The 19,599-nt window shown below is 38.2% G+C and overlaps 9 protein-coding genes across 9 annotated transcripts; 3 read left to right on the forward strand and 6 right to left on the reverse strand.

Annotated features, from left to right (window-relative positions):
* Window positions 1-12: 12 nt before the first annotated feature.
* Window positions 13-1,588, reverse strand: BDF20DRAFT_862907 (P-loop containing nucleoside triphosphate hydrolase protein). The gene is made up of 4 exons (XM_053080637.1): window positions 1,407-1,588; window positions 1,207-1,300; window positions 293-1,078; window positions 13-213 (listed from the first exon to the last, which is right to left on the reverse strand). Exons 1-4 carry the CDS (start codon window positions 1,455-1,457, stop codon window positions 170-172), a joined length of 975 nt encoding a protein of 324 aa, XP_052936959.1. The 5' UTR covers window positions 1,458-1,588; the 3' UTR covers window positions 13-169.
* Window positions 1,589-2,591: 1,003 nt separating this feature from the next.
* On the reverse strand, window positions 2,592-2,906 carry BDF20DRAFT_862917 (uncharacterized protein; the record flags this gene model as incomplete). Its single annotated transcript, XM_053080638.1, has 1 exon — window positions 2,592-2,906. A coding segment is annotated over one exon (288 nt), but the record flags the coding sequence as incomplete, so codon positions are not given.
* BDF20DRAFT_425419 (uncharacterized protein) lies at window positions 2,812-5,033 on the reverse strand. Its single transcript, XM_053075422.1, has 5 exons — window positions 5,001-5,033; window positions 4,579-4,921; window positions 4,413-4,505; window positions 3,620-4,356; window positions 2,812-3,545 (listed from the first exon to the last, which is right to left on the reverse strand). Exons 2-5 carry the CDS (start codon window positions 4,655-4,657, stop codon window positions 3,087-3,089), a joined length of 1,368 nt encoding a protein of 455 aa, XP_052936961.1. The 5' UTR covers window positions 4,658-4,921; window positions 5,001-5,033; the 3' UTR covers window positions 2,812-3,086.
* A 599-nt stretch (window positions 5,034-5,632) lies between these two features.
* On the reverse strand, window positions 5,633-5,981 carry BDF20DRAFT_817315 (uncharacterized protein; the record flags this gene model as incomplete). The annotated part of the gene is made up of 2 exons (XM_053077241.1): window positions 5,633-5,697; window positions 5,780-5,981. The coding sequence occupies 2 exons, from the start codon at window positions 5,979-5,981 to the stop codon at window positions 5,633-5,635; spliced, it is 267 nt and encodes an 88-aa protein (XP_052936962.1).
* Window positions 5,982-6,574: 593 nt separating this feature from the next.
* Window positions 6,575-7,665, forward strand: BDF20DRAFT_862932 (uncharacterized protein). The gene is made up of 3 exons (XM_053080639.1): window positions 6,575-6,894; window positions 6,991-7,204; window positions 7,297-7,665. The coding sequence occupies exons 2-3, from the start codon at window positions 6,991-6,993 to the stop codon at window positions 7,395-7,397; spliced, it is 315 nt and encodes a 104-aa protein (XP_052936963.1). The 5' UTR covers window positions 6,575-6,894; the 3' UTR covers window positions 7,398-7,665.
* A 276-nt stretch (window positions 7,666-7,941) lies between these two features.
* BDF20DRAFT_834426 (kinase-like domain-containing protein) lies at window positions 7,942-10,244 on the forward strand (the record flags this gene model as incomplete). Its single annotated transcript, XM_053078737.1, has 6 exons — window positions 7,942-7,972; window positions 8,045-8,471; window positions 8,617-8,878; window positions 8,981-9,375; window positions 9,485-9,812; window positions 9,900-10,244. 6 exons carry the CDS (start codon window positions 7,942-7,944, stop codon window positions 10,242-10,244), a joined length of 1,788 nt encoding a protein of 595 aa, XP_052936964.1.
* Window positions 10,245-11,660: 1,416 nt separating this feature from the next.
* Window positions 11,661-12,098, reverse strand: BDF20DRAFT_818409 (RlpA-like double-psi beta-barrel-protein domain-containing protein-containing protein; the record flags this gene model as incomplete). The annotated part of the gene is made up of 1 exon (XM_053077360.1): window positions 11,661-12,098. One exon carries the CDS (start codon window positions 12,096-12,098, stop codon window positions 11,661-11,663), a length of 438 nt encoding a protein of 145 aa, XP_052936965.1.
* A 3,036-nt stretch (window positions 12,099-15,134) lies between these two features.
* Window positions 15,135-17,415, reverse strand: BDF20DRAFT_911996 (uncharacterized protein; the record flags this gene model as incomplete). Its single annotated transcript, XM_053083903.1, has 9 exons — window positions 15,135-15,299; window positions 15,383-15,892; window positions 15,988-16,131; window positions 16,208-16,394; window positions 16,466-16,523; window positions 16,600-16,668; window positions 16,765-16,932; window positions 17,010-17,161; window positions 17,237-17,415. The coding sequence occupies 9 exons, from the start codon at window positions 17,413-17,415 to the stop codon at window positions 15,135-15,137; spliced, it is 1,632 nt and encodes a 543-aa protein (XP_052936966.1).
* A 334-nt stretch (window positions 17,416-17,749) lies between these two features.
* Window positions 17,750-18,082, forward strand: BDF20DRAFT_911997 (uncharacterized protein; the record flags this gene model as incomplete). The annotated part of the gene is made up of 1 exon (XM_053083904.1): window positions 17,750-18,082. One exon carries the CDS (start codon window positions 17,750-17,752, stop codon window positions 18,080-18,082), a length of 333 nt encoding a protein of 110 aa, XP_052936967.1.
* Window positions 18,083-19,599: the final 1,517 nt, after the last annotated feature.

Consider the following 19,599-nt stretch of genomic DNA (forward strand, 5'->3'; position numbering starts at 1 on the left):
TTTCTTGAAAGGAAAAAAAAAAAAAAAAAAAAAAAAAAAAGTATTTATGCTAATTATTGTTTAGATATCTTCTCATTAATACAATAAATGTTTGCTTTTGATTAAAATATATACAATGTACAATGACGACCGGTAGACCGGTAAAAGTTTTCAAAATAACTTGGATGATTTACGCAACTTCTTCAATGGCACCTTCACACTTGTCTCTGATTCCTATGATCACAAAGAAACAGGTTGAACATTTTGAACTTTGTGTTTATGTACAGACCATTCAGCAGACCCCACTACTTACTTTCAATAATCTGCAAATAAGCTTCGCTAGCCGGTGACTCAGGATACTCATCCAAAAATGATTGTCCCATATCGCAGCTCTTGGCTACTCGAGGATCCAACGGGATTTTACCCAGCAATTCCAAACCAAATTCATCTGCCAACGCTTTTGCACCACCTGTTGTAGGAGGGAATATCACACTTTCACCATGGCAATTGGGACACACAAATCCCGACATATTTTCCACCAAACCCAAGATGGGGATCTTGGCCTTTCTACAAAAATCAATTTCCTTCCTCACATCTTGCAAGGCCACTTCCTGAGGCGTCGTAATGACGACAGCACCATCGATGCCACTTTCTTTTAAAAAGGAAGCTAAAGATAAATGTTCATCTGAAGTACCCGGTGGTGTATCCACCAACAAGTAATCAAGCTCTCCCCAATCCACATCTTTCAAGAACTGTTTGATCAACCCGTTCTTCTTGGGTCCACGCCAGATAACGGCATCATCTTTATCAGGCAGCATAAAGCCGATGGACATGACGCCCAAATTATCAGTAACAAAGACGGGAGACCAGCCGCTGGCGCTTTGATGAATTTGCTCGTCCACAACGCCCATGATTGTAGGAATAGACGGCCCACAAATATCGACGTCCATGACGCCAATTTGTAAATCTTCATCTTCGTAACCTGCCAGTGCCCAGGCAAGTTGCGAAGTGAAGCTGGATTTGCCAACACCCCCTTTACCTGAAAGAACAAGAATTTTATGTTGGACACCAGAAAGGCGTTCAGTGATGACAGGGATATCTAGGATGGTTGAGAAGGGGGTGTGTTGGAACAGAAAAAAAAGAAAAAAAAAAAAAAGACCCACATGTCAGCCAGTGGTTCGCAGCAGAGAATTTTCACTTGACAAATCTATAAAATAGTGTACATGCCTGGATCAGGTCCTTTGGGTGCCGACGCACAAATAGCTTGATTCGGACATCCGGCACAAGCTTCCGCTTTACCAGCTTCTTCACTTTCTACACCCTATGAGTTTAGCCCATATCAATGCAAATGGTTCATGTTTATCAGGGAAAAATCGTCACTACAAGTGTCCATTATGGATCATTTTTTTACAAGAAAATATGCTTACAGGACAATGCTCATTAGCATTCTCAGGTTTATCATCAGCGGTGGGTGACATTTATAATATCTAGGTATGCCGAAAAAGGTGGAGGTATAAAAAAGAATTCAGTGTAAGAAAGAAAGAGTGGATTTTGATACATGTCTGTGCAGTCTCTATGGATCGTTACAAAAAAAGGAATTGGCGGTCACTGAAAATCAGAAAGAGGGCGGTTGAATATATTACTACAGTTTTTTAGCTTTGGGTTTAGACGAAGCCGCAATATAACTAGACGAAAAAAGTAAATTTTTGAGACCATCAAGTTATAATTTCAAGATCGAACTACACAAAAATTGAGACGCTTACCTGTAAAAATCAAACCAGCTTCGTGCTGGCGATTAGAGGGTGGTGTTTAAGTGGTTGTTGCGGGTGATTTTGGTTTTCTAAAAAACTCCGCAGGTCTTCCCGTTGACTTCCAGATCGAAACGCTAATTGTCAACATGTTTTTAGCAGCGTTGACGTCCCGGTTCCAAAGTATCGATCAGGTTTTGCAGGCAAGGATACTTTGGCCGGGAACTGTCTTCAATGCTTCAAGATTGTTGGAACGACAATTATTGCATATTCGAGAGGTTTTGTATTCATCAATTGTTATCGTCAGTAAATCGCCAGCAGCCTCTCTTCGCTTCAAGGCACGCCAAAGAACTCCCACGACACCAGTCTTATGGCCTTTGATGGGCACTGCACTCTTCCCGAACATGCCATTACCAACTACAATCAAAGGGATCTTTTTAGTGTCGCCTACACTAAAGGGTTCAGGCTTCCACTTGTTCTTCAAGGGATTACTGTAGAAAGCATGAGTTCTATCAATATTTCTGCGAATAGTGGATGAATTGCTTATCGTTTAAAAACCTTACCTATCTTTCTTAGCGAGAACATCGCTTACTTCTCTCGCATCTGCTTCTTCCTTCTCTTCTGGAACCTTTTGCTTCTTCTTCTTCTTCTTTTTACGTTTACAAAAGGCCATTCTGTCGGTATTCTTCTTTTGGCCACTTGCTTCGATCTTTCTTCTTCTTCAACCTCAATTGCTTATTGTACTTTGTGGTTCCATTAATAAGCAAATTGACCATGTTGTTGGCAGCACGCTCTTTACCCTGGTATAAACGAAATCTGTCTTCAGCAGTTCTCTCGTCGTAAAAAGAAGACAAGGCTTCGAAGTGCTGCAACATATATTGTACATGACGATCATGTTGTTCGATGATAGAAGTTTTGGCGGTTGGTATGCCACTTTCGATCATTTTAATTGTGCCTGCTTTCTTCTTTTCCAGCTTTGCAGCGTATCTGATACTTCCGGTCATATGATAATATTCCTTGGTAGAGCAGCTGCGTACTTGATGTTTGTTATGATCTAGTCCGATTGCCGCTGTGAAGACAGATCTTCGCCCTGGATCAAGGAAAGCGGGTCTGTAATTGTCTTGTACTTCGTCATAAGAAAAATCTTCCAAAGTCAAGGTGTGATTATGAATGGTCATGTCTTCTTTTATTTTCTTTTTGCGGCTGAACAAAAAGTCTACAGTAAAGCCGTCCGACCTAACTATGTTTCGAAACATTACATCAGAACTTTCCTTCAAAGCGGTTAGACTATGACAGAAGCAAAAATAGGGGTGTGTTTACTATTAGGCATAATTTTGCTGAAGAAGTTCTTCTATAGTTTTACCTCTTAAAGCCAAACTTTTTGAAGTTGAAGACTTTACAGAATTGTTCGAGTTGGGCTGTATAACCCTTGGCAACTTTTCTGAGAAACATGAAGGGTGTAAGAGCGTTTATACTTATCGCGATGAAACGCCATTTCAGCGATGGAGTAGGAAAGAGAAAGAAACGCTGAGGAAGTGGTAGGACACGGACATCGGACGGTTTATGCTGTATATGTTCTTGCTCGTACGTAAACTGTATGTTCCATAACGCATTAACAAACTTTGCAGGAGCAGCAGAAAGAGAAACGAGGGTTACTTCTCCTGGAATGAACTCTTCAAATTGTTTGCAGAGTAATTCAATTCGGTTTTTGTCAACGGCCGCCAGCTCGAGGTTTTCTGGCCAATGAGGATGACCATGACAGACAGATTGGTAACAATACAGCTGTACAATTCTTTGTACATCAGTGCGTTTGATATTCTAGAATGTGTATAAAGAGAAATAAAATGAATAAAACAGCAGAGCATTAAGAAGGTACTCGGTTACAGCCTTACCGGGAGCATAGTTCTCAATTTGTAAGTAAGGAACTTTGTTAAGCGCTGCTCGAAGCGCTCTACAATGGAGTTCGTGTAAGAGACGCTCAATTCCTTTGCTGCCTCTGTAAGGCAATGGCTATATCCCACGGTCAGCTTGTGTTTTACTTCGATAGTAGGGAACTTTGCCTTGAAGTCTGTATAATACTGTTTTATGTCCTCGGATAATGCCGTTTTGTGAGTAACTTGCTTGCCCGTTACTAGCTGACCTACTGAATACCAGGATTGCTGGCAGAATACATCAGGAATAGACCTGTCTTTGTTGGCTTCTTTACTGCCTTTGTTGCTGTTTTTATCAGTGTCTTTCTTGTCGCCTTTGTTAGCATTCCTTCTATTCTCCTGATAATGAATGAGGTACGAGTTAACGAATAATTGACTAGAGAATACTATTCTCCTTATGTCAGAGCAGCAAGAGATGACTTTTTCTTGGAATTGTTCGCGAAACGCTGGCTTCACAGCAGACGTAAGAGGGAGCTTCCTCGTGAATACAGTGGAGCCTTCTCCAAGCGTCGAGGTAATAACTTCTTCCTTTGAAGCAATGTGATTGGGACATTCGAGAGAACGAGAAGTAGAATGACCCTTTAAGCCACAACTGATACACTTGATATCTCCAGTTGTTTGCTTCTTCTTTCTCTTTGCTTGCTTCTTTTCTTCCTTGATTGTAGCTGATTGCTTACGTTTCTTGCCGCTACTTCCAACTAAATTTCCGTTAAGCAAACATAAACTTGTCTTGCAGTGAGAGCATGATGCTTACCATCAGCCGCAGAAACTGTTTTGTAAAACTTGCATTCATGGTATGCCTTGTTGAAATGTCCGAGTGTTTTGCAATCCTTGCACTCGATGTTTACTAGTCATACAAAACATAATCTGAGGATTACCACTATAACTTATTTGTGGCTTCGCGCTCATGTGTTACTTACGGAAGGACTCATCTTTGACTTTATTCTTATGGGCTTCTGCCACCGATTTAATTTTTTGCAAGATTTGGGCTTTGTACATGGTAAGTAATAGCTATCAGGATGAGAAAAGAAAGTATAGAAGAAGAAGAAAAAGATGGAAATCAGAGGAAAGATGTCAAACATATTTTTATCTGTAAATGCTTCGAGTTTGACAACATCTATTTTTTTGTTACGATTGACAACAACAACCGTTATCTACGTGGCGGAAGAACGTGTCTGGGATTAGTTTAACGCGTAGATCAATTCATATGATCCATAAATAGAGTCTCGTAAACTGCAACCCTATATCTATTGCTGATAAGACCTGTGTCACACTATAATACTCAGTACGTCTCGTAGTACTTTAACGTAATGCCACTATCTATTGAAAAATGTCCACTGACCTTCAAAGTAATGTCTACAATTATTTATTCAATAGATCGTCCAAGAATATTATACCATTTCATCCTAAAATAATTTAAAATTATCTAAATTAAATATATAAATTGTCCAATAAAATTTGTATAAAGTGTAAAGTTGAAGCTAAAACACTGTAATACGGGAGATTTCAGATGCGGCTCGAAATACATTATATTATCGGACCCTTCCGATGGTTTAATGCTTCCATATTTTTACCCCAACGTTAGAGCGTCACAAGTCTTATAGTGGAAATGGCACATCAGTTACCATATTGATGGCAAATAAACAAACTGGCTGGAACATATGCCATTCTTCTTCTAGGGAAATTAAATGATCAATTACTGCCATGCCTAATAAAGCAGAGCAGTTTGACGCTTTATTGAACGACAAAATAACGTGATGGGACGAGCATTATAGGACATCTCTCCGTGTTTATTATTTCAATAGCTATGAATAAATCATCGAATTTCGTTGTGCTGGTATGAAACATACAGTTGGCCTGTTGAAGAGTGATGTATACCATGATAAGTGAAAGGAGACCAAGGAGACGTTTAAGTTAAAAAAAAAAAAAAAAAAAAAAAAAAAAAGAGATCCACAAAAAATGAAAATAGACAATCTATCGAAACAAGGCAACAAGGACGAAGAAAATGATGATCAGTGCAATGACTATGCATACAGATTCTAATAGTCAAAGTTAAAGTGAAAGGTTAGGCCACACTGTATAGATAGATATACGCACAATAAGTGTATCAATTCAACTCACTATTATTCTTTACTCTGCGGCCCACATAATCCAGTTTTTTTCGGGCTCGTCTTAATCGTTCGTCTGTTTGATCCACCATTTCTTCTGTCTCATCAATAAGTTGAGCATGTGTTTCTAGCTCGTCTCCAATCATGAGGCCTAATTCCCTCTGTCGTCTTATAGCATCTGAAAGTTGATCCAAATCATGATCTTGATCTTCCATGATACGCTGCTGTAATTGTAATATTTGTCCATTTTCCATACTTTCATCTGCTTGTATAACGATATGGGTATCATCTGCGAACTTTGCTGATGTGCCAGTCGTTCTCTTGTTTTCAGCGCCCAACAGTAGTTGCCTAATCTCTTTACATTGTCAGTAAAACAGACTCATACAGAAGCATAGGTCTAGCTATTACCTCGCTGTTGCTTCGTCCTGAGTGTTGCCTAGGACTGCATCTAGTTTATCCACTTTGACCTGCAGTTGGATCAATTTATTCTCATCCGTCTTGGTATCTCTAAAAGTCAAGCAAAGAAAGTGTTATGTTTTTACAAATCCTGTTCTTTTCTTCACCTTTGTTTGCTTTTCTTTTGTAGCTACTTTGGATTGCATTTTACTTGGTTCCTCTTTGTTCTTCTTCAGACAATTGAGTCTCCAGTGTTTGAACACCTTCTCTTAACTGCTTCATGTTTTTGTCTATATTATTCTCATATTTATCTACATTTAATCTAATTTGAGGTTTGGTTGGATATAACGTCAATCTATGGAAGGGAAGAAAGCGACAGATGCATAGAACAAAGGCAAACCAAGTTTCTTACTTTAGATCTCGCAATCTATTCCTTTCAAAGACAATAGACAAGGTATTGTCTGCTAAAAGGTCTAGCTTTGACAAAAGTTTCGTATCCATTTGATACTGTCAAGTATGGGTCTCTAGAAGATGGGTATGAAGTGATGAGGAAAGTGCTCAATAGACTGAATGAAGAGAAGCAGGTTTAAAGATTTTGGGGGGTGTCGTTGTTATTATCCTTTGTGACTTTAGTGGGCCCAAATCATGCAGATGGAAACTTTTGGGTTGGAATTTTTCTTTTGAGTGGAAGCGATCTTTTATCTGCTTATTTCTCATAGATCTACAAAAGAGGTAGACTATTAGTTTAAAGGATGAGCATATTATTGTAGTCTCAGAGACTTTGAAAACATAGCGTCTAATTCTTTTGCCCCTTGAACCCTTAAACAGATGTCGGTTTTCGACAACAACCCATATGCCAGCCTAGATGACGATGAACTCAATGTCGAACAATACAGTACGCAAGAGGATGACGAAAACAGTCTTTATTCTTATGACGCAGAGGCAGAATGGGAAGAGAGCAAACAACAAATCAACGCACTCTTCTCCGTGGTAGTGTTTCCCTTCGTGGGCAAATGGTTAGGAAAGAAGTTTTCATTTTGGCGTAAAGTATAATTTGAATAAGGCTTTTTGTGTGGTTTTGGACTTTTTTTTTTTCCTTACATTTTTCTGTTTTCATTTGCACTGTATGTTTAGTATGGGCAAGATTCCTTGGTGCAAGAACACCTTTTTCAGAACGTTTTGGTATACCATTATCGAGCCAACTGGTACATTCTATGAAGCGTATCGCTGCTTAAAAAAGATATCTCACACTTATCATTCTGCATGGTACACTGAAGAAAAGCTATAATAAAGTTATGTTAGATTTGAGAACATTGATTTGTCAAAAGACGCAACCTTACCTACTCACTGCTGAAAAACGGAAAATAAGGAAATAAAAAATGGGCTATTCCCGCACGCAGTAGGAGTCAGGAGAGAGGGAGAAGCGTTTTTTAGTTTCTAAGGGACAGCCTCTGAGATATTCCGCGAAAATTGATTTGTGGATTTTTTAATTTTTTCAAGCACATGCTTTAAATAAACCTAAGAAAACACATGGTCCACATTTGGCTCTCTCTGCTTTCTTTTTTTTTTTTTTTTTTTTTTCTTGAAACTAAGCTCCTTACTGTCTCAATTATTCTGTTTTATTAAGCACACACACTTTCATACTCACACATTTACACACACACACACATACACTGTTCTTTGCATTCAAACTTGTAACAAGATAGAAAGGTATATCAATAGAGTCAATTATAATCCTCTTCCGCAGCCATTAAGTGTTATACGTTAAATTTAATATAGATGAATTCTTGGAAACTCCCGGGTGTTAGAAGTAAGTACGCAAAATACTCGTCATTTCCTCTATTCTTATAGTCCAACATTCACCCCTTTTTTTTTCAAAAAGAGCACAAAGAGCAACAACAGCAACAGCAACAGTCTGTTTCTTCAACTTTATCTCCACATCATCCTAGTCACCTTCATCCTAGTCATCACAGTTCACGAATTCCTTCACCATCTTCAGCTTCCGGTCATTCCACCAGTTCTTCTACTACAACAGCAGTCGAACCCAAGTCAGGTGTTTTACTCATCCGTATATGTGAAGCAAGAAACATTACCTCACCACCCAATATCACTTTACCCGACTCAACCTATGTCCCCATTAACCAACAAACGAACAATAATCGTTCGAGCAGTAATCGAGACTCTTTGATTCGCAAGCAGCAACACTGGTGGTTGCCTTATGTCGTTTTGGAATTTGACAAAAATGAAGTTTTGATTGATGCTTTAGGGGGGGATGCTAAAAATCCCGTCTATCAATATAGAGCCAACTTGTAAGTGAAGGATGGGACGAGCATTGGCAATTTATTTATTTTTTACTGCCCAGACATACAATTGGATGATGCTCCCGCACAGAGAGAGAAAGAGTGACCAAGAGATTTAACATGAATTTATTTTTCTTTCATCTATCGAATGCAGTGATGTATCTTGTAGTTCAGAAGTGTCAATATCTATGTACATGCGTCATCCACCCACGGAGCAACAACAGTCAAGACATTTGCAACAGTTACTGCATTTGAGTCTTAATAAGAGTAATAACAGTAGTGCAACCAACGACTTCTTCTTGGGTGGAGTGAAAGTTCAACCCAATTTCTCGTCGACCAAGATTGAAGATCAAATATTGAATATTACAGGAGGCACTGGATCCATTCATATTCAATTATGTTACAGACCACAGCAGGTAGGTGGCTCAATCTGTGAACAGGGTGTCCTTTTTCCATAAAGAAGGAGAGTGAACGTTTTTATTTATCGGGTGACATCTTTTTTCCCTTCAACTTTGTAGACAAGTTCACCTATTACCTTTGATTCATTTGACTTACTACGTGTGATTGGTCGTGGAAGTTTTGGTAAAGTCTATGTGGTCCGTAAAAAGGATACCAACCGTATCTATGCTATGAAAGTTCTACGTAAATCACGTATCATTTCTAGATCAGAAGTAACCCACACGATGGCTGAAAAGACCGTACTTGCAAAGATTCGAAATCCTTTCATCGTACCATTAAAGTTTGCCTTCCAAAGCCCTGATAAGCTTTATTTGGTGTTGGCATTTATTAACGGAGGTGAACTGTTCCATCATTTACAATTGGAAGGCAAATTCGATGAAGAAAGATCCAGGTTTTATACTGCAGAATTGTTAAGTGCTTTAGAATGTTTGCACGATTTCAATGTTGTCTATCGGTAAGTAGGATGCGAGAAACGTTTAGCTTCTTCTTCTTCTTATTCTCCTTTTTACAATGAATATTCCTTGATGAACACTTACACGTGTTTCCTCTTTCCTCTCGGATAGTGATCTTAAACCCGAAAATATTTTGATTGATTACAATGGACATATTGCTTTATGTGATTTTGGACTATGTAAGCTAGACATGAAAGATGACGATCGAACCAATACTTTCTGTGGTACACCTGAGTATTTGGCGCCAGAATTATTACTAGGTCAAGGTTATACAAAAACGGTCGACTGGTGGACTCTAGGTGTCTTATTGTACGAAATGATGACAGGTCTGCCTCCGTTTTACGATGAAAATACAAATGAGATGTACAGAAAGATTTTACAAGATGAATTAAGATTTCCTGATGATATGAGTCAAGAAGCGAGATCGCTTTTAAGAGGGGTAAGGTTTTGTTTTTAGGGAAAAATCAATGAAATCAGTGTACTGAAATTGACTTTTTTTTTTGTTTCTATCCCATGCTTCCTCTAGCTTCTTACTCGTGACCCCAATGAACGATTAGGTAATAATGGATCGGAAGAAATCAAAAATCATCCTTTCTTTGCCAGCATCGACTGGAAATTGTTAAACCAAAAGAAAATTCAACCGCCCTACAAACCTTCTGTGGATTCAGCCTACGATACCACTAACTTTGATGACGAATTTACTTCAGAAATACCTCAAGAATCTGTTATGGACGACTCACAAATATCTAGTACGATGCAGGAACAATTTGCAGGTTTTACTTATAATCCAGCCAATGACGGTGTTATGGGTGAAAGCTATACAATAGGTTCAGTGATAGGTGGAAGCGCAGGAACTCCACAGTATAAATAAAGAAGTTCTTTTTTTATTTTTTTTCTGTTTACTTTTAGTTCGGTTATGACGGAGGGAATGATTTTTTTGATTTTTTTTTAGTGCCAACGATCTTTTTGAAGAGTTCTTCCTTGTTAATAAGCACCAAAAAAGATGATTTCTATGGAGGCGTGAAGGAGGAAGTCCTGTTTCTTTTTTTCTTTTGACTTGTTTTACACTTCTTTTACTGTCATGGTTAGTAGCTGTGTTTTCATATTTTATTTTCATTTAATTTTGATTGAGAAACGTCTTATCAGTTCTGAGATCTCTCAAACGGTACTAGCCGTACGGTGCATAAAAAACTTATAGCAGCTAAATAGCTTTACGCATCATTTGCGCTGTTTACAATAACTTTCCTTTTGCCTTGCTGACCTGAGATGTCTAGGACACATGAAAGTGCCTGACAACAAGGCGTTCCAGGTTTGGAGTTCCAAGAAGTACGTCGAGAGGTACGAGGATCTATTTACTCTGAGACTACAGACGAGTGTTGCGGAGAAAGACAGTAGAGCTATTTCAAAGTTTTAAAGAAGTCTTATCATCCTTTCATGAATAAGAATAGAAAAATCGATTGTAGACTTTTTCGCTACAACCCATGGCTAGAGTCAGTGGGAATTGCGTTCTACAGAGGTCTTCTTGAGATTGAGATTTACAAATAACAATCAAGATAGTAGCCTCTACTGCAGCTCTTCTACTCTCTCACATTTTTACTCTGCGCGTTTCTCTACAGACCTTGGCAAAGACAAATAAAAACGAACAGCAGGTATTTGTAATTCTACGCATTGTGGACAAAGAAGGAAGTAGTGGTGAAAGCGTGTAGTGTAGTAAGACTGCAATCGTCCTCCATATGGTCTAATTCTAAATGAAGGAAGGATGATCAACAGAAATGGACTTTTAGTCGATAGTGTACAAAACTATTGACATAACCTTGTTCTTGAAAATAATTAGTTGTATCACCTTGTACAGCTCATTTAGCAAAAAGGAAAAGGGATGGAGTGAAAGAATCGGAAAAAAAGAGAAAGTCTTTCTGTAAATTTGAAAAGAAAAAAGGAGAGTATCGTCTCTAAATATACATTAGATAGGATTGCACTCAACGCTCATGGTCTGTGCTTTTGAATACCATCTGTATACCAGTCTATATATTCATCACTGATTGCACTGTCCTGAAGGAAAAATTGTAGAAAGGAAACAGACATGTATGCCATTCTGTAAAGGCAACAGCAAAAATGCAGGTTAATTTTGGCATACCGGTGCCCTATTTAATATCTTGTCATAGATGATAATAATACAGAAAAGTTGTATGTAAATAGTGTACAAATAATAGCGTTGGTGGAAAGGAATGGAGAAAAATAGCAATGGCATCTCCTGTATCTATTCTCCAGAAAACCTTCTCTATTGGCCTTAGACGAAGTTCCAGTGGATTTTGCCGATACCTTTGTTCATATCTCCTACAATCTTTTTGAAAAGTACAGGTGTGAGATCTAAATCACCGTAGGAACAACCAGGGCACGCGTCTAGGATAGTGGCAGTAGCTGAGCCTTTAGGGCCCTTAATACGGATCTTCTTGTGGCAATATTTACTCTTGCCATTCATATTGCCATATTGTTCAGCGTTGAGAGCGACGATACGAGAGTAATCATCAATATAAGCGCCATTACAAGCAGCATGAGGACCACCTTCAGTAGCAGGCTTGTACCAAGTAGCTGTACCGGTATAAGTCTTTCTCTTGGCCAAGTGATTGGTACTAGAACCTTCAGAAGAGGCGTTAGGGGAAGCGGCAACAAGAGTGCTCAAAGCAATAACAGCAGAAAAGATAGTGAAGATGAATTGAAACTGCATTTTGATTGAATAAGATGTGTATGAGTAAGAATGAAATACAGACAAAGAGAAAGCAAGAAGTAGAGATAACAGGAAAAAAAAAAAAAAAAAAAAAGAACAAAAGATGAATAAATAAAAGACGACCTGCGACTATTTAGAAAGAGATGTGTATAATATAAAGTGTAATAGAGTACAAAATATCGAGTCCTTTTTATATAAAAATATCTTTTTTTTTTTCTGCTGCTAATTTGTGTTTCTTACCCTTTCTTTCACTTCATTTCCTGTGTGGGTGTTACAAAGAAGACATGAAGACTTTATGAGAAGCGGGGGTTTGGATTTGTCCAGTAATGGCAAAGATAAAAAAAAATTCCATTGTTTGGAAACGTCTATATCCATAGATAGATCTATACTTTGGGTCTGTTTCCCCACACCGTAACCACCCCCACCCCCAACCCTCCCCTTACCCACCCATTATGATGCCTCTTTTCAATCATAGATATAGATGGCTCCAAGTCCCAGCAAATCATCGGCCGCCTCGGAAAAGAAAAAAAAAAATGGTTCAGGTCCCCCGTTCTTGAGAAGATAGACCTTTTTAGTTTGGTATATCATTTACTAAGGATACACAATTGCTGGTCCTCAATCTCATAATAGACACTTCTCCTGTCTTTCGATTCTCGGATGGCGTTATCCGCGACAATAAAAAACGGATGCTTTCTTTGAAGATTAGGTAACCGGCATACCGAAGAAAAAAAAAACAAAAAAAAAAAAAGTTTTCTTTATTACAATATTACCATAATCGTTTAGAGTTGTACACCGTTTCCTGTCAAAAAATTAAGAAAAAGCCGAAAGAATTCATTGTTAATGGTAATATTAAATTATTAAATCTGGTTAAGAGACGATTATTCAGAGTATGAAGCACTATGCTACGGGAAGGAATTGCAATTGCAAGTATATGCAGTAAGAAAAACCTATATCAGCGTCAGGATATTCAGCATTGGGATCATCTTTGATGAGGCCAATTGTATGTATCAACATATCTTCAAACGCAATTCCAAGCACCCATTACAAACTGTACCTGTCAAATAAGGAGGAAAGCACGATTCTTACAGACAGAAAAGAATAATGAAAAAAAGCCGAAACATATACCCCGAGTTAAAAGACCTCTAAATAATACCAGGAGAAAGCGATTACAGTTCGGTTCTAGTAAGAGCTACAATTCTTCGAGCATCAATTCACTGTTTTGAATAGTAGTGAAATTCACTGTTGCTCCCTTTACAATTCGCCGTTGTCGAAAGTTTCATTCACTATTTCGTAACCTTCCATTCATCCTCTTCAGCTATTCAAGTTTGTGATATTGCTGGGTTCGAAGATGACTTAGTTGATAAACTTTTGAATGAGTGACTACAACTAGGGAAGTACAAGTAAAACAGAAATGTATGTACGTTTATGATAAATTTTTGAAACCCCAATAATGGACACGAGATATCTAAACTTATCTAAATTGCCCGGAGAAGATACAAATGGTTATACAGAGCTAAAGATCCCTTTGGCTTTAAGTGTAAAAGGGAAAGGTGGCTATGGCTGTAATTTTAGGGAAGCAGGTAACCAGTCAATAAAACTGTTGACTTAGAGGCGGGCGGAGGACGTTCTTTGTTATGTTGGATTCAAATAAGATGTGGCAAAGAGCGGGTCAACGGTAATACCATGTTTGATCAGTAAGACCAAATTTATTGGCCGGATGCCATATCTTTTGCAAACAACATTGATCTTCCAATTTGAACAATGTTAACTTTCTTTTTAAGATGTTTTACAATACTTTCTCAACGAAATAAGGTGCAAATGTGGATGGTTCATCTTTTGGTGACACGTTAAGAATTGAGACTATCATGAACCCTTTTCCGTTTGCAAAAGGCTTCAGCATGCTTGACCCAACCATAACAAATCATTGAATGCCACAGTTTAATTGCTTCCTTCTACACGAATGTTGTAGATCATAAACACTTCTTCATAGTAATATAACTCACTTGATCTTACAGAATAAGTTCATACTCATCGCTTTAACTAATACAGTTACCAAGTTTGTTTTTTTTATTTTGACGACCTCTTAATCGACGTAACGTTTGTAGCAAATGGTGGGTAGTTAAGGAAATAATATTCTTGTGCGGTGTTTGAGTTGTATGAATAGTAAGCAAGAGATAAAAGGCATTCGTAATTTTACATGGTTCTTTCGGCCTCCATCCGCTGTTTAAGAAGTCCACTACCGTTTTTGTCAACTCGTCATTTACGAAATTCTAATTCATATACCTTAACCTTTTCATTCTCTCAGTGTTTCCATTTTCCTTTTGACACCGAGCAAAACTGGGTTACTAGTATCTCAAAAAAGCAGTCAACTGAGTAACTGAAGGTGATAAATTGAAGCTTGGAAGATATTTGTTCCCCTAACGGTGCTACTTTTGTATACCTATCGGAGAGAGCACGCCAACGGCTTTGACGTTAACTAAAATGAAATCATGGCTCGATCACTTACCAGAGATCAATCTGGTCGGGTACCCCAGAAAGTAAGAGGAAGAATTCGAAAAAAAAAAAATACACTAAAAAAACTCCCCCGAGAGTCTAGAAAGGGTTTGGTGTTGATATTTCTATTCTTAGATATATGATTTAATGACGCATTCACTATCAAACGTAAAAGATAATACCAATGGCTTGTTTAATAAACTAGAACCTCTTTACATATTAAAATGAATAGAATAAAGAAAGCATTAGAGAAACAATCAAGTGCCTGACAATTATATATTCGAAAAACATCTGGCCTGTTCACTGGCGATTTATTGTTACGCTTGCACATGTGCTTCCTTTCCTTGCTTTCTTTTTTTTTTTTTTTTTTTTTTTCTGTGACATTACTAAGCCCTCCTAATCCACCATTTGAAGGGGTCCAGACCAATTTTCGTCTGTTAGAATGGTTCTAGAATTACGATTGAGCAAAGTACATCGTTTCTCAATATCGTTTATTTTGTTTTGCCTGAATAGCATAAGTTAAATAGATAGATAATGAAGCAATTAAGCCAAAGGTGCTGCATTACGAGTACATGCAGTATCAGGATTAAACATGGGCACAGTATCATTTCTAAGAGTGAAGCCCTTCCAGAATTGAGGAATCGGCAATTGACGCCAATGAGGTGGAATTTGATTATGGAGATCGGATGTAACATAATCCACGGTTTTCTACCAAAAAAAAAAAAAAAAAAAAAAAAATAGTTTGTATAGGCAGAATATAAGAAAGAAAAACCAAAAACCAAAACAGTTACCTGTGGAACAAAGCTACCAAACTTTGTCGTTCGGTCTTTGTGAAATAGTTGACGCCAAACGATAGGTACTGAATGGACAAGGCGCTGTTCGTCTTCGTCTTCTTCATTGAAAGGTTCGGTGACATAGCAATTTTTTGGATCCACAAAAGCCTCTTGAGGGTTTAGGTTACCCAAGTTGATGATGTCGGGTGCTAAGTTTTCTACAGCACCAAACTTGTTACTACTGATAACGATATGACTGCCTAAAGGTGAGATAGGAACGCTTTCATTCCAAATGGGAGGACGAATGGTATAATTCAAACGAGCAGTGTAGAAATCGAAAAAGGTGATGCCTTCATAAAGCCAGCCTTTCTGCTCTTCGGCCACAGGTGCCACGTCTTCGCCAAGGAACTTGTACAAAAAGTTGTTGTAAACAACTATATTGCTGACTTGTAAGTAGTCAGCATGAGCAGCAGCGTACATGTAGACACCGGCATTAGCAAAGTAATTTGAAATAACATAAGCGTCAACCTATGAATAAAGATAATACATTTGTATGCATTTAAAAAAAAAAAAAAAGAATTGTCAGCGCTTTGGCCTCCGTTTCCATGCACAGTATGTATTACCGTAGAAGTAAATCGAACACCACCACCAAAATCGCCCACTTGCCAACCAGCAAAGAAATTCTGCAAGATATTCGTTCGATTGCAACCGACAACGCTAATACCGTGGTCTTGAGCAATGGGCTTGGTATCAGGAAATGTAGCATTCTAACCATTTTTTAACATTCGTCATAAAGAGACTTAGCAAAGTATATCACACGGCTCTTTTGATGCACAATATTACCAGAATGTTTTGCGCAATAGTAATGTCTAGGGTCGAGTACATTTGAATGCCTGAGGCAATGTAACCTTGTTCGTCAGCTAAATCAAACTTATTCAAGCACTCATGCATGAACCTGAGGTTTCTCATGGGTCGTGCCAACTGTGGGTTGATAACAGGTTCCAACTCGTCAAGTTTACGAAGATCCATGCTACATGGAGATAGAAATAACGTATAGGTTAGTGTGATGAATAAGGGTACAGTCGACGGTGATAACCCTACCCAAAGATATTATTCGAAATGATACTGTTTTTTTGGGTATGGAAGAGAATGCCTGTATCTATTATCAATAACAGAGTTTATGAAATGAGATAATGTCACGGTAGATCCGGCTTGGGAAAATCACTTTAATTTACTTGTTGTGTTATAGTTTGGTATAAGCTCTGTACCAGCATGGGGCTCATCACGCAAAAAAATGTTGCCATCTAGTATTCATCCAAATGATAGAGACAAAGCGAGCGTTTTTAGTCAAGACAAGAATCGAAACAAGTTTCAAGCAGCAAGCTTAAGAGTATACTCACCAATGAGTAAGTTTCCGCCGTTCTTAGCAATGACAGAGCCTCGACCACCGTTGAAGAATAAGTTACCTAGAACGGCTGCATTATCTTCGTTTTGGTTCTCGGCAACAATGATGTTGACATTGTCAAACACAATATCTTCAATTGACCAAGATCCATTATCTTCAGAGACTGTGATCAGCAATGAGAAAAAGATATTCTATATGAGAAGAGATCTATGTGTGTATGTGTGTATGTGTGTATGTTACCTTCAATAGAGCCTGTGTCATTGATACCAGTACGCACCGATAAGATACTGGGCATATTTGGATCACCTTTCAAAGAGACGCCCCGTTTAAGGATAATAGGCGTTGCAGGATCCAAAGTAAAAATACCAGGCGGTAAATAGACAACAGGATTTCTATTCAAGACGGTCATACTTAGCTTACGAAGAATGCTCCTTGAACTGTTTCTATTAACACTGTTGTGGACTTACTGTAAGCTTTCAGCCTCATCAATCATTTGTTGAAGTGTAAGCGAATAGTTTATCTCATCTTTGAAATACTCCGTTGCAGAGGGGGAACAAAGGGAAGATGGCTGCTGAGATGGTAACGACTGGGCCGCAGACACGGCTACTGCTAACGCCAAGCAAAAAAATAATTCAAGATAGCGCATACGTCGTAGGAGAATAAAAATAGAGAAGAATCAAAACGTATACTATGCGTAAACTGCAAAAAAAGGACAAAGCTCTCTTTTGTCTTCTCTTATATACGTTTGCCAGTGTTAAAAATATTTATTGCATTTTGACCTAACATGATTTTATTCCTGAATTTTATTTTGTGAACTGTCAGAAGTGCGCGCAATTGTATGAAACAAATACATTATGGCCAATCTTGACATCTAATTGGTTGCTTTAATTTTCCTATCGAACTGTTGTGATAGCGGGTCATTCGTTTTCGGTCCAAACAAAATTTCCTCTTTTTTTTTTTCGTCTCATTTTGCAGTTGCCATGTCGTCAACTGATGTTCTCATTCCTAAAGATCCACCCACGTATGAGTCACTGTACAACAATATACCCTCGCAATCCTCTTATACGATTTACTCAAGCATAGAACACCAACAACAGTATGAAAACCAAGGTTATTTTGCAAGAGCAACATATAGCATAAAGAGGTTTGTTCGACGGCATTCACCATGCATACAAACCACAACAGCGGCCATATTTGTAGCGGCCACTATTTCCGCGACGATTATGTTATTATTGTGGCAACTACAAAACTTGGCATCCCCTCAGAATCCTTCAGAAGGTGGCGATAGTCCTTGGTTTGATCCATCAAACTGAAGATGCTTATAATATCATTTTTTTCCCCGCATTTGTCTCCAATCCAGCCCCCTTTTTTTATATTTTCTCTTTTTTTTAAAAAAAAAAGAAGAAATACGGACTATAGCAGATTTTGTTGATGCACTTATATAATATTTTCTCTACAAGTAATACATACAGACACACATACACAAACCACATACAACTACTTTATTCATTTACAAAGGCATCTTACGCACACAGCACATATTTTTTTGCTTTTTTCCTCAGGGAATCACTTACACGCTCTTTCTCTCTCTAAAGGTGTTAACAGAAAAGTTTAAACATACCAAGCATACCCATCCACTCCATACGCCCGCACTTCATTGAAAACTTCAATAAAATAGTATATAATAGGTTCAAAGAACCGCTCTCGTTTATCGCATTTACTACTTAGCTTGACGGTTGTCATTAACAACGTGAGTCTTGTAATAGGAGTGTCTCTAAGAATAATGCAGTTTGCTGTTGTATCCAACGAGAAATGAGTTTATGAAAATAAAGTTTTGCTTTGTTTCAATACCTGCTTCTTCTCTGGTTCCTATATTTGTTCTTTCGCGCACGAAAAGAAGGAGTAAGAAATGTTGAGGCTGTACAAGCGCGCCGTTCGATATTTGCAGATCTATAAACAAGACTATATTTGTCATCATATCCCTTTCTTGGAGAAGAGAAAAGGACTGTAACTCACTAGACCTTGTTATCATTAGTGTCAAAAGTTTAATTATTTGATTCCATACAGTAACAATATCTACTGAACCAGTAGACAGCTAAAAAGGTCCTTCTCCCAAAGTTATAGTCGGGTTTTATCCTAATCAATAGAATATGCAACCCAACTGCAACCATGTAGGTGTTTTTATGCGTCCATCTATAGCACAAAAAAAGAAAAGGTTTCCCTGTATGTCTTTATTTCCTTATGGAGGAAACAAAGCAGCAGGATAGCGAGTGTGACTTGTCTTTTCTAAAGCTTTCCTGATTTCCTTGTGCTTTCCTATGAATGGAAGCAGAAACTAACAGATGAAACTGACACAAATCGTGTAATTTTTGATTCTTGCAGCAACAGCAACCCCCTTTTTGTTGGTCTTTGATACTTCTTTTCCTCGACAGAAAAAAAAAGAATAAGGCCAACGTTTGACAGCAGGATTAGTGTATCAGGGAGTTTCAATTTCTCTTCAAAGTGTGCGTGATGAGCGGCGGAATGGGCAAAGATCATAAGAATTGGTGCATAATCCCAAAGGTGATCATCAGAAACCCAAGTCAAGCGCAACCCGGTATGTAAGACGTAGATCCATTTCCGAGAAACAACCAAAAGAAATTAGCCATGCCTACTTCTCCCTGCTTATCGATCTTGGACGATAACCAACGGAGACGCACGTTCATGAAGACTTCCTTAACCATCCCCCCTTTCTTTTCTATGAACATTTTGCCTCCAATAAAACGCTTCCATTTTGGACATGCAGTTTTATCACGAAAACTGATCTGGAAACTGGGGTATCGTTTCTCCG

This window comes from Mycotypha africana, assembly GCF_025528875.1.
Source record: "Mycotypha africana strain NRRL 2978 chromosome Unknown BDF20scaffold_4, whole genome shotgun sequence".
NCBI lineage: Eukaryota > Fungi > Mucoromycota > Mucoromycetes > Mucorales > Mycotyphaceae > Mycotypha > Mycotypha africana.